The 15,604-nt window shown below is 52.9% G+C and overlaps 4 protein-coding genes across 4 annotated transcripts; 1 reads left to right on the top strand and 3 right to left on the bottom strand.

Moving 5' to 3' along the window:
• Positions 1-1,457: 1,457 nt before the first annotated feature.
• BDZ83DRAFT_738039 (family 81 glycosyl hydrolase) lies at positions 1,458-4,256 on the bottom strand (the record flags this gene model as incomplete). Its single annotated transcript, XM_060513019.1, is given in 4 exon segments — positions 1,458-2,856; positions 2,869-2,952; positions 2,974-3,875; positions 4,214-4,256. The coding sequence occupies 4 exon segments, from the start codon at positions 4,254-4,256 to the stop codon at positions 1,639-1,641; spliced, it is 2,247 nt and encodes a 748-aa protein (XP_060369825.1). The 3' UTR covers positions 1,458-1,638.
• Positions 4,257-5,096: 840 nt separating this feature from the next.
• Positions 5,097-6,500, bottom strand: BDZ83DRAFT_748149 (transferase family-domain-containing protein; the record flags this gene model as incomplete). Its single annotated transcript, XM_060513570.1, has 1 exon — positions 5,097-6,500. The coding sequence occupies one exon, from the start codon at positions 6,498-6,500 to the stop codon at positions 5,097-5,099; it is 1,404 nt and encodes a 467-aa protein (XP_060369824.1).
• A 1,574-nt stretch (positions 6,501-8,074) lies between these two features.
• Positions 8,075-9,605, top strand: BDZ83DRAFT_716232 (uncharacterized protein; the record flags this gene model as incomplete). Its single annotated transcript, XM_060511831.1, has 4 exons — positions 8,075-8,278; positions 8,357-8,461; positions 8,566-8,960; positions 9,056-9,605. The coding sequence occupies 4 exons, from the start codon at positions 8,075-8,077 to the stop codon at positions 9,603-9,605; spliced, it is 1,254 nt and encodes a 417-aa protein (XP_060369823.1).
• Positions 9,606-9,899: 294 nt separating this feature from the next.
• Positions 9,900-15,376, bottom strand: BDZ83DRAFT_567847 (acyl-CoA ligase; the record flags this gene model as incomplete). The annotated part of the gene is made up of 2 exons (XM_060503996.1): positions 9,900-10,683; positions 10,734-15,376. 2 exons carry the CDS (start codon positions 15,374-15,376, stop codon positions 9,900-9,902), a joined length of 5,427 nt encoding a protein of 1,808 aa, XP_060369822.1.
• Between the last annotated feature and the right edge of the window lie 228 nt (positions 15,377-15,604).

Here is a 15,604-nt window from a genome sequence, read left to right as displayed (position 1 = left end):
ATTTGTGCTCGACAAAGAAGAAGGGTTGCGATCGGCTACTACCGGCTTGTAGCCGGTGCATAGAGTCAGTACCAAGCGTGTATTGTCTTACACGGCGTTCGAATTACTGATACCACATAGTCACAGTAGCATATGTCACTACGGTTCTTACAAGGAGGCACATGAGAATGCTTCTTCTTTTCTAGGACCAAACTTAGCAACAAGCCAAGACCATGACGACTTGCTAACAGCACACCTGTTCGCCACGCTAAAAGTCCTCGATCTTGGAATAGAGGTGGTGATTGATGGATACTTGAGATCGATCCACGAATGGATCCCAATCATTCATCCACTCGGCTTGAGAAGACAAGCAGCGTCGTTACAGAGCAGGCCATCTGCCGAGCTCGCCTGTCTTCTCTTACACATTCTACTCATCACCCCGGTGATACCCTCTGCTTCGACGCCATATAACGAACCTCTCTTGCCATCGCTCTATGACAATTGCAAGTCGTCATTCCTACTGTTGCAAAAACATTCGAGAGGTCATTTGCACACCATCCAGTCAGGCCTACTACTCGCCATATACGAGCAGGGCCGAGGTTACGTGTCTGACGCGTATGCCACGCTGGCGATATGTGCCAGTCTTGGCCATATAACCGGCCTATACCAAACCTTGGATCCTGCTACAGTGTTCAGTGAGGAGAAGATGCGTGTATGGTGGGCTATATTCTTTCTCGATAGGCTTGACATTTATTCTACGGGGAACTCTGAACGAGCACCACTTGTTCGCGATGCTCGACTCGGCGCGATGCTTCCCAGAGAGGATGACGCATGGAGTCAAGACCTCAGTATCAGCGGCTCGTTTCAACCGCTTGTATGTTCTGCAGATGATGTTCAGACCTACGGGGTCTTCGCCAGCGAAATTCAGGCGCTCTATGTGCTCCAGAGTGTCATGCAGCGCACCAGAGATCCGTCCGCCGAGCTTGGGACACTTCTTGACCATGAATTGTGGAAGCTCGACATGCTGATACAAAAGAAAATACGAGAAACCCTGACCATAAGCTGGAGGCGGCTTGAGCACCAGTACACAGTGGTTACTGTGTATCTCTTGCAAGTCATTCTTCAAAAAACGTCAAGGAGCGGCAGCTAATAGAGAAAAGGGCACTGATAGAACTTCACGAAAAAAGGCTGACGTGTAAAGATGGGGAAGAACTTCCTTCGTTTGTCAAGGAATCATCCGTCGCCGCTCTTGAAATGGCCCTCGCCATTGCCGGTGATCTGATGCGTATGGAGAAGACCGTGGACATTCTCAAACTTGACAGAATGCCTCTCACTGCAGTCGTCCTGTACAAGAAGGTCGGCTTAGCAGCAATCCTACTAGCAAAACACTACGGCCGTGACACCGAGAATCTGTTACGAGAGGTGATTCAGATGCTCTCGGAACGAATTTCAAGAAGGTGGAAAATTGCCCGTAGGTTGCGAGCTCTTGCTATCTTGTCTACTACATTGTTACATGAACATGTGACTGACTCTCTCAGGTCAAATCGCATCTCAACTCCGCGAAGCCCTTCCTATGTACAAGGACGTGGACATGGCCTCGTAAACTCAAATCCAGCTCACTCCAACTTGCACCTCAAGACAAATAGCTGGCCATTCACTTTAGACAGCCCGACTTGTTGAGTTCAGCGTAGAGTTCGATCCCAAACTGCCTCCCAGCGCCGCCGTGTAAGCGAGGTTCCATGTCAAACTCACTCCACTCAGGTAGGGGCTGTCAGGAGTCTGCTTCTTCATGAACTCATAACTTTCAACCGCACCAGCCTTATCCGCAATTGCGAGGTTGGCGTACACATGGCCCGCGAAGCCGCCGCTAGTGAGAGATCCCGACTTATTGCCGGCAAAATACTGATCCCATTCTTCTCTCACAAAGGATGCCTTCCGTATATAGGCGCTGCTCGGCACAATCGGTAGCATATGGATGCCCTGGATATAGGCAATTTCGTCGCCGAAGTACGTCGTGTGGTTGATCTTCCTGTCCCAGAGAATGCCTGTGGCGCGGTTTCCGATAAAGTTGGGCGGCTGCACATCATTGTCGCTAGCCATAAGGAAGTACGACTGAAGACTGCGTGCCGTCACGGCAAGCTGGAGGTTGCCTCGTCCCTCAAGTTTGGCGTCTCCAATAACCTTGCCCCACATCTTGATCGCGTACGTTGAGAAAGCATCCTCGGCAGATGACTCTTGGTCCTTGCCATCCGGCGCTTCGAGTACACCTCTGGCCCAGCTATGGCCGTGAAACCAGTCAAAGTTTCGTGAGAAGGGAAAGAAAGGGTCTTCGGTAGATGGGTTGGACCAATCGCGGATTAAATTGTTGACCCAAATCTTGTTGAGACCATCATTCTTCGTCAACCAAGATGGGTTGAAGTGGGCAATGATTGCAGCAGCATACACATAGTAGCCGTAGTGAAAGTTGTGATCGTTGTAATACGTGTTACCAAAATCGATCGATGAATCATTATTGCCGTACGATCCCGAAGAAACTAGGCCTTTCCACACGTCGTCGTAGAACAGAGGGTTTGGCTCCTGATTGTTGACATACTTGTCAAACGCAGCCTCAAGCTTGGTGAGTGAGCTGGCTGTGAATGAGGTATCTCCGGCGATGTTGTTTACAGCATAGATTGCCCTTGCGTAAACCGAAAAGGCGATTCCGGCGTAATACTTGGACGTCAAGTTGGTCAAGGTTGTAATGTCCCGCGCAAGCTCGACCTTTGCTGCACTAATAATTGCGGCTTTGGCGTCTTCCGAAACAGTTGCAGCTGAGCCCGCGGATCCCACTGATCCAAGGCGAGGCGACCAAGGATCGAAGCCCATATCTGTCGGGAGCTCGGGCTCCACCATGGTAAACTCGTCTGCAAGCATAGCTGTGGCGATTCCCTTGGTCGTACTCGCCAAGGTGATGTTCGTTAGACCCCTGGCTGTCTTTTGGTCAAATGACTTTACGTGATGCGGCAGAGCAAACATGAGAAGTGACCGTTCCTTTAGTCCCTTCTTTTCCCACGCCAAAGTGTAAGTTCCAGTCTTACCGGAGACAGAGCCCGACAGCGTGGCGCCAACTGGGTACGCTCCAGCAGCCTTGCTAAAGATGTCGATACCGGCTTTACCTGCTGGGTTTTTGGCGACTTGAACAGTTCCAGTGAATTGCCTTGGTCCCAGAATGGTTCCCTTATCAGTCATCCGAAGAGTTGGTCTCTCAAACGTGGAAGTTGGGTTGAGGTAAATCAACCAGCTTGATCCATCACCCAACCGCGCATCCCACCCATACAATGTGGCTCCGAGTCCATTGGAACTCAAACGAAGGTCAGTGATGTTTGAGAAGTGCTTTTGAGACTGGATGAGAATGGTGGCGTCGTTATAAATCCCCGTGACGAAAGCCATGCCCTGGACTACGGGAAATGAGACAATCGGTTTGGCACCTTTTCTTGTTGCAAGGTTGACATTGGCGGAGAATGCTGTCAATGTGTCCGTAGTCAAAACCGTTCCATTCTGCAGTTCCCGCGCCGAAAGCGCAAGAGATTGGTCAAAAAATGGATCCTCGAAAGACTGGACGGGCTCTCCAGGCCCGTAGATAAAGTTGCGCCGGTCCGTATGGGAGATAGACAAGCCGTGGCCCTGTTCGACGGTATCGTTGGACCACCAGACGGAGTAGGGGTGAGTCCATGTTGCGTTGTCTTGGTTGTTGGCGAAGAAGTTGGCGTAGAACTTGTTGGTTTGGATGGGGTTGTCGATGTTATCGACTCCGACAGGCTTCTGTGGGTGATCTGCCCTCGACGGAACTAGAATTGGTCGGTCGTGAGAAATTTTCACGAAAACGTTGTCGGATCCTCCTCTCGCTACTTCTCCATCTGCCCTCGCGTGATAGGTAATTGAGCGTCGCATTTTGCCGTGGCTGTGGAATCCATGGTGCCGGTGGGATTGAACGCCTCCGAACAGCAGGATGACTGTCACAATGGTTTTGCTGAACATGGTTGAAAAGAGCGACAATAACGAGTGGCTTGAAAAACCCTTTAACGAGGCTACATAGAAAATAAAGACAACAAGCAGTAAAGACCTCAGTCGACATGACCAAAGACCATCCTCATCTCTAATATCTGCTTTGGGGGGCGGTCGGAGATGGGTATTGCCCGTTGAGGGGCTATCAGGGGATTTTGAGTTTATCGCCATCAACAGCTTAATGCGGTACCAATCTCGGACCCCGGTGAACTCAAATCTGAGTTCATATCCATGTCTAGCCTAAGGCCTCTCATCCACTCAAATCGAATTGCTTCGTTTAACTTCAGACGACAAACACCAAGCGTTAGTAATCCATCCGATTCGTCGATGACAGAAGATTTTATCAGTCAAACAGCTACAACAAAATATGGTTCAAATACTTTACCCGGCACTCACGCTGGCTCTGATGTGTGAACAAATAGGAGTTGAGAAAGCTGACTCGGACGAGTTTCAGCGAGCTTTTCTAGCTGAATGCTAGTGAAGAAAGGAAAAGGGCTCAGAAGGACCATACACTTGCCCCAGGCCTTTCTCTTTCCGTTTCGAAACATTTTCAGTAAGTCTCATTACAATTGAAGTTTGGTAAAAGTCTCTGATCCATTTTAATAGAATGAAAAGTTTCTTTTGAGACCAGAGAGGCCGGTGGGATGTTGTGGACCCATGTGGCATAAGCCAGATGGAATGGTAGTCTTCGTGTCAGAACTAGGGATAATAAGGAATGGAAATTGAGGGAACTCTTGGTCTGAAAGTTGTATCGTCTAGTTATGGCGGATGTTCGAATTGAGAGGCCATTTCCACGAAGAACGTGTAAAATCTGATTGACATTAATACCACACGAAAACTTCGCTTGTCTTCAATTCGACGTGAAGTGGTTCCGGACTTTGCTTGAGCTTGGTACAGTCTTGACCTGAAACAAGTACACACATTGGATGAGATAATTGAAAGTCTTGTCAAGACCAACGCATCATATGATAGCCCGCATTGCAGAAACCACTATTAGTCAAGCTAGAAATAACTGGCGCAGTCCGTCACGTAACTCACTAACACACCCAACTAGTGATACTCCTGTTTTCCATTCACCTAGTCTCTGCATACTTCATCCACAATGGCTCATGCAATAACCTGTCCAAGCAGTTCTTCTCAACACCCACCAGGATCTCCATCCCACCGTCCGGCAGAACAGGCATGACGACCTGCAACCCGTTGATCACACCAACATGCGGCGCACGAACGGCCTGGATCGTGTCGCCCAGCACCGGTCCCCACTGCACGTCATACAGGGAGAAGTTGACCCATGATGTCTGAATGCAGTTGTTGCCGGGCACATCCAGGAGAGCCGTAGGGATAATGCGGTTCACGTCCTCCACCGTGTCAATGAGCGTGGCTACATCATCGACAAACTGGTTGTCCGCGCGGATCAACGCCTGCCGAACCAAAATCGCCAAGTCAGCCAGGGACGCCGAGCCGAGCATCTTGCGGATCGGCGCCGAAGCCGCGACGTAGCCGAGGAAGCAGCCCATGGTCTCCGGGTGCACCGGCGGGTCTGTACGCAGACGGGCGTCGACGGCGATATTGAAGACTGACACCGGGTCGCCCTCGAGGGTTTCGAGGGGTGACTGCACCGCCATGACGGTGCGCCAGAGCAGCGCTGAGAGTGCGTCGTTGGTGGAGACCCATCTCTGCTTCGTCGGTTCCGTTGCGTTTTCTGGAGAGGCTTCGGCTTTGAGTCTGGCGAGGGACTCGGGTGAGAAGTAGAAAATTTGGCCGCGGTGGTCTTCGGAAAGGATCTTTGGCGGCATGCCCTCAGGCGTGAAGGGGATGATGGTGTACTCAGGGTGGTCTGCCGCACGACCGGGGTTCTTACCGGTTGGGCTCATGATGCGTTGGCGGTCTCTGAGAAACGCCTCATCCAGCTTGAAGGGGTCTGTGATCTCGTGGCCTTGAGCTCTGCGGCACTCCTCTGCCCAGATCTTGGTCCAGATCAGGAATGTCTTGCCGTCTCCAAACATGTGGAAGATGCACCAGGATAGAATCAGGCCCCCTTGGATGAAGTTGGCTTGCGGAAGAGATACAGGCAACCTTTCATCAGGAGTTGCCCATACCGAGCGCCGACAGATAGTATTTGCATCAAAGGAAGCCACCGGGAAGTTCTTGGATTTGAGTTCCAAGTACGTCATGGGGAAAACACCAGGAGCCCGGAGATCCTTGACGGTGATTCCTTCGATGTCTCCATGACGGAGGCTCTGAAGCTTTAAGACGCCGGCTTGCTTTGAGTACGGGTTTGGAACAGCTTCACATCCCAAAACAGCAATACGCTGTTGCGCGGCTTCATACCCTGCGCGGAGGATAGTAGCAGCTTGATCGAGGTTGTAACCTTCGGGGAGCTGGAAAGGGAAGACATATCGAAGGTAACCTTTGGGTCCGATACGCTCGAGGGGCGTGAGATCAGGGATCTCTGTGAAGCCTGATAAGGAACCCATAGCTGTTGACGTACGAGAAATTTATGCAGAATCTTGTAGTTGAGAAGAGCATTCTGATCGAGAAAGCCCCAAGAATGGCGACTGTAATTATATTTGACCCTTGTTGTTCTTCGCTGTGTCTTTATCCGTACGCTCCAGACCACCATGTAACACCTGCTAGCCACGCCGCACCCGTACATTCAAATCAGGTCATGACATATTGCCATCCTCCAGCAACAGTGGTAATGACTTCAGGGAACCTGCATAAGATACTCCTTTCAGAGACTTGGTACCAGAGACAGGAACTTGCTGATGTCCTCTTCCCCGCCTTGACGGGGTGAGATGGACCGTCGACCCTGTTCTGTCTTTCGTGGCCCTGGTTCCAACAATAACCAGGATCGACCTCCTTCACCCCACAAGTAGTAGGAGCCATGGAAAGTGAAAAGGCTCATCCTCAGACTCGAGATGCATTTGGAATTTCAAGAATGTCATCCTGATCTAGTTGATGCTCTCACTGAAATGGGGGACAATAGGTATTCTAGTTCTACGAACTAGTGCGTTGATAGTAGACAACTTCCAGCATCAAACCCAGCATGCTGGACATGTCCGTCATATGTGACTTCTCGCAACAGTAAGAAGTGGGCCGCGAGGAGGAAGCCGCATGTGATAATCCAATCCTTGCATGCGGGACTTGTACCCTTGGTTCTTCGAGACAAAGCAGTCAGACGGGCCGTTGGTGGAAGACGGCAGAATCAGCGGCTCCTCGACGTTGCAACGTTCACCCGTCTTCTCTTTTTAGGGATACTCGCACAACCTCAATCTCAAGTCATCGTTTGGCGCTTTGAAGCAAACATGGCTTTTCTGACAACCAGGATATTCTGTCACCTCATAAGGTAGTCTTGCTGGGTGCCAGGACTGGCATTTCGGCAAAAGAGTTTGTTTATTAACGACCGCTCATTACACTCCTGTTCCTGCATGCGCGGGACGCGCACCAACGAAGATGAAGTATCCAGACTCCAGGGGAGTTACGAATTACGGAAAAGTCATCCCCCAACACAGAGCTTCCCCGTCTGTGCAGATAATCCTTGAACGGAAGAAATCAGAAACGATCCACATTGCTCGCCTTTTGGCGAGCCAGAACAGGAAGCATCAGGCCATGCGGAACTCCGGGCCTGTCTGCCCAGTACCAACAGCATTATAAACCCTGCGCTCTTTGGATGTAGACGAGACTGGATCGTTGGTCCAACGTGAATGCAACGGTGCACGGAAGCATCGCGGTGGAGATTATACGCAGAGCAGCTGCGAATACCACGGGTTTGCCTTGGTCGGAGGGTCTCCGAAGGTATACGTCCGACTCCTCCAACATGCATCATATTTCCTTTTTGCGCCTCCTGGGACTCCAGCTTGTGCTGCAACGATTCTTCGAGCCAATGTTGAGATCCCATGAAGAAAAGTAAACTCTTGGCATCTCATAGAAAGAATGTCACCCAGAAGCATGAAGGCTTGTCTCAGTCCTCCCCTCCCGCCTCTATCAACCTTTTCGCCGCGATGTAGTATTCCTTTCGATTTCACACCAACTTCTCATTCCTTCGACGATGGAACCTGATCCCAACATCATCGCCATCTTCGGTCCACCTTCAGACGGCCTCGATATCTCAGAAAGCAGTGTCGCTCGCAACAATGCCGCCGTCATAATCTTGGCCGTACTGGCGTCTGTCGCCGTGGTATTACGGCTGATGGCCAGGTTTCTTCAAGGTCACAGTCTGAAGGCGGATGATTGGACAATTCTTCTCTCCTTGGTAAGAACTTGCTCGAATGCTTCCCCTTGTGAGATTCTTTGCACATAGGTTCACGATGTTAATGATATTTCATCACAGCTTCTCGTGGGCGCCACAGTCGGCCTAAGCATCGCAGGCGGTGCCTACGGCGCAGGGAACCACGTCTGGTCATTCACACCTCAAAACCTGACACAAGTCTTCAAAGTAAGCTTCCCCTTCTTGATTCTATTCTATCAGTATCCGTCTCCCCTTCTGATCCTACTCCATCGATAAGCCCTCAAAACGCATACTGAACTCTAAACCCACAGATCCTCTACGCCTATACCTTCATCTACGGCACGGCCTGCGCCGCCACCAAAATCTCCATCCTCCTCTTCTACCAACGCATCTTCCTCCTCTCCACCGCCTCCTCCACCTCATTCAAGTTCTCCCTCATAGCAGGCTACGTCCTCTCCGCCGCCTACCCCATCATCATCTGGGCCACCATGGTCAACGCGTGTCGCCCCCTCTCGTTCTACTGGAACCAGTTCGTGGGCGAAAACGGGACATGCATCGACATTAATACCTTTTACCTCGCCCTCGCCATCATCAACATGGTCAACGACATCATCGTCCTCTTGATTCCCATCCCACAGATCCTAAAGCTGCAAATGTCAGGGAGGAAGAAGGCTGCTGTCTGTAGTATCATGTTGCTGGGAAGTTTGTAAGTCACCCTCCCCTTTTCACCACCGTCCAATAGCAGATACAAAGGTAATCCGTAAATCAAGACAACCCTCTCTAATCCAAACCCCTCTCCAGCGTCTGCGTAGCAAGCATAGTCCGCATAACTTACCTCTCAACCTTCTCCCGCGCCCTCGACATCACATGGCAAATGGGCCCCGTCTTCATCTGGTCCGCAATCGAACCCTCCATCGCAATCGTATCCGCCTGCCTCCCGCACCTCGCGCCCCTCCGCCGCCTCGTCCGCCACAAAATCTCATCTTCCCTGGGCCACTCCAGCAGCAATGCTGGAGGTGGAGTTGGAGGTGGGCCCTCGTCCAACAGCGCGCCATGGAGGCTAAAGTCGAAGCAGAGCGCCAGCGGAGGAAAAAACAGCAGCTCGCAAAGGGGGACGGGCGGCGCCATGTTCAAGTATGGCGGGTCGAGATTCAATTTTGGTGGTGGAGGGGGCGACGGCAAGTTGGGCGGGGAGTCGGACGACGAGATCGGACTGACGAATCGTATCACGGCTGGGTCTGGCGGTGTCAAGAATCTGTCTACTAGGTCCGGGTCCGAGGAGAATATCAATGGAGGGTCAATTGTTGTGCAATCGAGCTTCGTTCAGGACAGTATGAGGAATTCGAGATAGCCAATTACAGCACTGAGGACAACAGTATGCCCATGAACTCACATACGAGACTGCGTAAAGTGAATAAGAATGAATTAACAATGATCTTTTCTCGAGGTTCGAGCGAGTACATGGATGCACAGGGGATTCCTCTATCCAGACACTACCTCCTAAGCCGCGAGACCAGTGTATCCATGAGTTCAGAGACGCCCAGAGACGCCCGCAGCTAATGCCCCCAAGACCCTTATGCTAACAAAAAGAAGGAAAAACAATCAGCGTGGAAGAGACATGGTTCTGCTTAAAAAACCGCCTAGTTCAATGCTGCTGGCCCTGTTTTCTCTCCAGGTCGTTGGCGAGGTTCATGTGCATGAGGGCCTGGGCCGTCCAGTCTTCTTCGCTCTGGCCACCACCACCGCCCTGCTGATTCTTCCATAAATCCATACTCTCTCGTCCATCGACTCCAGGGAGGTGAATCGTCGGCGGGGTCTGACCTGGCTTGGCGCCTACAGGCGGGGGCCCACCGTCTTCGCGACCAAAGGAGTCAAAGTCTGGCAAGACGTAGCCGTGGCCCGGCGGCGCATTCGCTTGCTGTGCAAACGCAGGACCTTCGTCACCAGGCATCTCCGCAATGCCATCTTGGGCCTGTGGGGGGAGAGCTGCCATCTGTCCGACCTGATGCTCGAATTCTTCCTGCTCTAGAATTTGCGGTGCGTGTTCGACATTGCGCAGGCTCGAAGAGCCAGGCGCCAGGCCGCTCATGGTCATGCTCCTCTGGCTACTGACAGAGGCTCTGTGAGGGTTGGGGTCATCTGCACCAGGGTCACCACCGACGATGCTGTTGGGATCCATGTCTCGAATGGCGAACTGTGCGAGGGTACGCATCTTACGGGTGACCCAACCAGCCAAAATCTTGCCGCGTTGCTTCTCGCCGAGACGCGACCGTGGGAAGTCGCCCTTATTAACGAAGGCGACGATATCGACAATGATCTGATGTTCATTGAGGATGGCATTGACAATGACCGGCACCACGGAACCAAGGTAAGCCTTTCGCGTAATCTCGGCCAGCAGAACGACGAGACCGCCAGCTTGGAAGACGGCGCTGTGTGTTGTTAGCCTAAGGGACCCTACCAATGAAGGGTTTCAACTTACCATCCACCAGTCACGATGTTGCGGTGGCACCGTTCCACAGAGGCCTCGATATCCATGGGGAAGTGGCTGAGACCATTGATCTCAAACGTCTCTCCAATGTTGCCGAGAACGAATAAGACCTGCATATCCACTTGAGCGCCTCCAGGGCCAATAGGCCTGCTGACGTTATGCAAGAAACCCAAGTCGCCCGTACGAACGTATTGGATGCTGGGATCACCATCGACGGTACGGCCGTCAAATCTTTCTGCGTCAAACACATCCTTTGAGCCGTAGAATGCCTTAACACAAGCCTCCGAGTCGACCCAAATCTCTCCGTACTCGCCATCGTGGCAGAGCAGTCGGCTCTCGGGGTTCACAATGGCGATTTGTGTGGAGACAGGCACCATACCGGAGTCCTGGAGCAGAAGCGCTTTAGGATCCTGCTCGGGATCTACGGGGTAGATCAGACCGCGGCGCAGTGCCTTCGTGTCCAGCCAGAGCTCAATAGGCTCGATGCACATGTAAGACCTCGATGCGACCATGGGGTTGAGCACGTGGGAATAGACAGTGTTGATGGCGGTTCGGTCGAGGCCAGTAGCCGCGAAGTGAAGCCGCACCTTTTGGAACACATCCACGCGTGGCCTGCTTTCGGCCGAAATCATCATGTTCTTGAGCTCGTGGAGCGTGAAACCCTTGCCTTGCATAGTGGCCATGGCGTGATCCAACATTTGTGGCGTCGCATAGGTGTCCTTGATCTTGTACCTAGAAAGAGTCACAAACAGCGACATTGGGTTTTGCGCAAACTCGACTGGCGAGAGGAGGTACGTGGGGGTGCCGATGTAGATGCCCATCAAGCATGAGTGAATGAAGCCGAGGCCAGTGGTACTACGCACGCATCCCAGCACGGGACGGGAACTCGTCATCTGGCAAGTCTCCTTCTGGACCTTGCACATGCCCAGGATGGTATCATGCCCCAGCTGGACCGCAATGCGGCGCTGGTCGGGCGTCCAGTAGGTCCAGATGATCACAGGGTAACCAGTCTGAATCCAGGCGGGCTGCATGGTGATACCGTTATCGCGCAGACCACTGCTCTGCTTTGGCGGCTTAGTGGTGTTGTAGTAGTTCGGCACTCCAATCTTGAGGATGGAAGCGGCTTGCTTGACATGGTTGGAAACCAGCTTCAGCTTGACCAAGTGATCAACTTCGTGATTGACCAGGATGGCCTTGACCCGGAAGTCAGCGACGACATGCAAGAATGCCGGCACGTCCTCGTTAAGTCGGTTCTGGTCAAGAGGAGCCAATGGAATGACAACCGCGCCCAAGTTGATACAGGCATGGACAGCATAGACAAACTCCTCTGAATGCGTGTACATCAGAATCAGGTGGTCGCCAGGGCGAACCTTGACCTTGTTCTTCAGGTACAAAGCCACGGCGGCAACCTTGGTGTCGAACTTCTTCCAAGTCACGCCCTTGCCTTCTCTGCCACGGCCGTCAATGGTGCAGTAAGCGAGTTCCTCGGGTTGACGGGCAACGCGCCATTGGATAAGATCAGTAATGCAGGAGAAGTTGTTCAGCGGCGTTGAAGTGCGGTCGTCAATGACAACTTCTCTTCGGTCGATACCCGAGTATTGCTTGTCGGATGACATGAGAATTCCAGCACGCGAGTCTGATGAAATGGGAGACCAAATGCCTCCGATAGGATCAACTCCAATGGGAAGGTTGAGTACGGCATGCTCAACACCAAACTTGACATGAACACAGGGCAGGTTGCCCAAGTCAAACTCTCTTCTGCAGAGCATATTACCGATGTCCCTACGTCCGTTCTTGACTACTCTGGGCAGAGAGTTTGGTGCCGTGATCATGACGCAGTAAAGTCTCAAGTGATGCTCTTGCATGAGTACGTCCATACATCTCTCGGCGAGGGAGTCGAGCAGCGCAGTGTCGAGTTGCCTGGGCGGCCCACCTGAAGTCAGAGGCGCGGTGGATGCAGCTGGTGATTCCAAGACAACAATTGGCAGATGCTCCTCGTTGACGAATACGTCAAACGCAGAGCAGTCGTAAATCTTGGGCACATTCTTGACGATGCTGACGACTAGGTGCTGGACGAAGAAGTAGCGGTACTCGGCCACTTCGGTGCCATGTTCGACCCATTCGACCTTTTGACGAATGCGATCTTCGTAAAGGCCAAGCACAAAGAGCTTGCCTTCGATAACTGTGCCCAGCAGGCCGGTCCTCAGAAACTCGGGCTCTACGACAGTGGGTGTTGGCTCGCCGGGATCAAACTTGTAAGGCCGGGCGTGGAATATTTGCTCTGTGTGTTTTGGCAGAGCCCAGAAGCCTCCTGATAGTGATGGCGAGTCCACCCAAATTTCTCCGACGGAGTGTGGTGATGCCAACAAGCCAGTCTCCGGATCGACAACTGCGAGGGTGGCATCGGGTATAGGGTATCCAAAGGCACCGATACGAACAGTGCCCTGTTCGGTAGCAGCTCGTTTTCGCGCTTCGTCTCCGATTGCTACTACCACAACTTCATTCGTCTTCAACGCCTCTCTGTCGAGGAGCACCTCACTCAGTTCGTTCTTAGCGCGCTGCTCTGTGGTGGTGGTGCCGCCGCCTCCCAAGAGACTGCCAAAACCATTGGAGGGCGCAAGCTTCACCTCTTCCTTCTCTTCTTCGTCCGAATCGATGTCGGAACCCATGTCCAGCTTTAAGGGGCAACCCATGCGCTCTTCGCCTCCCAGCCAGTCGCGAATACTAATAACCATGCCACCGTGCTCTGGCAGGCACAACATTGGCGCGACAACCTCGCGAGCTCGTGGGTTTCTTAGTGGCCTCAGCCATCTGTCCGCTAGTACTTCGTGGAATTCACCATCAACCGTCAGGGTATCAATTAGGCACAGTTTGACCGTCTGGAAGTTGGGCTCCATGCCCTTTTTGAAATTCCGTGTCGTCATAGGATCCGACTGGTAGTTGTAGGCGGCACGCTTCAAGCCGGGGTAGTCGGCAATCATGAGTGTGGCCTTGTACTTGGTGATGAGGTGAGCGTAGAGACCCGGCACTTCAACGGCCTTGTTCTCAACCCAAACAGTTGTGTGGCCGCCGTACACGGTAAGAAGGACACCCAGAATCATGCCAATGCCCTGTCGAGGATCCAGGTAGGAGAGGAGCGTCTCGCTGGTCGCTCCAGCACCGATGAGACGTCCATTCTTATCGCGCAAAGTTCGACTAAAGGTGTCGCCAGGTCCGTTTCCTGGTACTGTTGTGACAACGGCGCTCAAGCAAGCCATTTGATGCATGACTGTCCTGTGACTGAGAACCACGCCTCGCAGATCACCGGTGGGCGCGCGCGAGAACTCGATATATGCCAAGTCTGGTACTGTCAAAGGCGGGACATCGTCTTTGCGCTTGGGATGGAAACTGCCAAACTCGTTCGTCTTCCACCATTCTACGCCCTTGGGCCAATTAAGCTTCTGTGTTGTTATGTCGCGCTGGAAGGCCTTGAGATTGTTATCCGTTGTGAGCGCCAAATGCGCCTGCGTCGATGTGAGGATCAGGTTCAGCTTCTGATAGTCTTGCAAATCATTGATCGGTACTGCAACTACGCCTGCAATGAAGCATCCGAGTAGGGCGATGGCAAAGTCGATGACTTCTGTGTCACGGTAAATCAGGGCAACGCGATCGCCGCGATACAGCGAGCTCTTGTCCCGAATGACCTGTGCCACCTTCTCGGCTCTTGACGCTAGTTTGTCCCACGTGATGGAGGCAATTTCTTTGCCCTTGCTATCCAGCACCCAGTATGCGGGCAGCTTCGCCATTGTCTTTCCCCTGTGCCTCAGGACTGCGGCGATGTTATCGAACTTGGACATGGGGGTATTGCTGTCGTGCGGGTCGGATATCGCAAACGGAAGGTCGCGGGGTTCGAGTGGCATCTGGTACTCGAGCACTTCTGGCGGGGGAAGATCGTTTGCTGTGAGCATAGGCGGCGCCATGGCTGCCGTTGGCGAGAAGGCCTCTCCTGACGAGTATCTGTGTCCCCCGCCGTATTCTTCTTGACCATTCTGGTCGTAACCCTGTTGATCATAACCTTGTCCCTGCTCAAAGTTCTGTCCACCGCCGGTGAAGCCGGAGAAGTATCCAGTCGAGTCGAGCATCGTGCCTGTCCGGCTGTCATATGGGTTCTGCCCGTGCTGGTCCATGTAGTGTCCTTGCTGGTCGGGATTAAAGGCGTAGTCGGTTGAGACCATTGTGCCTGATCGAGTGGGTGGCTCGTTAGCAGCGCCGAGGAAGAGTGAATCGTGCTGCTTCATGTTCGGGCGTTGGTCGGCGAGGGGGCCGCCAGGTCGGAGGAGACCTGCAGGATTCATGTCGGGCGAGGTATAGCCAGCTCCGGGCGATTGGTACCCAGGCGATGCGTAGCCACCAGAGCCATGACCTGAGCCGTGGCCGGAGCCATGGCCCGAACCATGGCCGCCGAATGGCGACTGTGGACGGTATGAGCCAGGAGAGGTCGGGCTGGTGGGATCGGAGTCTCTACCGCCGAGCGCGGCTAGAGCTGCTGCGCGGTGACCATCGCTCGAAGGGTGTCCCGGGTTGTCAGGGTCGTGGATGCCCAAGCCGCCTCGGGGTTTGGCAACAGCTGGAGCGGTAGCAGGTCCAGGGCTCATGTATATGGAAAAGAGTTGCGTCCGTCGCTTCTGGTATCTACGTGGAGAGGGAATCGATTAGCTGCTGTCGCGCCGTTCGCAAGAAATGGGGGAGGGGAAAGTCATGATGGAGGGGTCAGCACCAACCCTTTCTCTGTGATGTCGCCTTCCTATAGCCACGAGGATGCGTCAGTCAGTGCGACAAAAAGCGACAGTAAATAGTATGGGCAAGGCTGCGGGTGCTCGAGC

The sequence above is a fragment of the Colletotrichum acutatum genome, assembly GCF_030867785.1.
Source record: "Colletotrichum acutatum strain CBS 112980 chromosome Unknown BDZ83scaffold_10, whole genome shotgun sequence".
Classification (NCBI taxonomy): Eukaryota; Fungi; Ascomycota; class Sordariomycetes; order Glomerellales; family Glomerellaceae; genus Colletotrichum; species Colletotrichum acutatum.
Note: the sequence above shows the minus strand (reverse complement) of the source record. Positions and strands in the feature narration are given on the sequence as shown.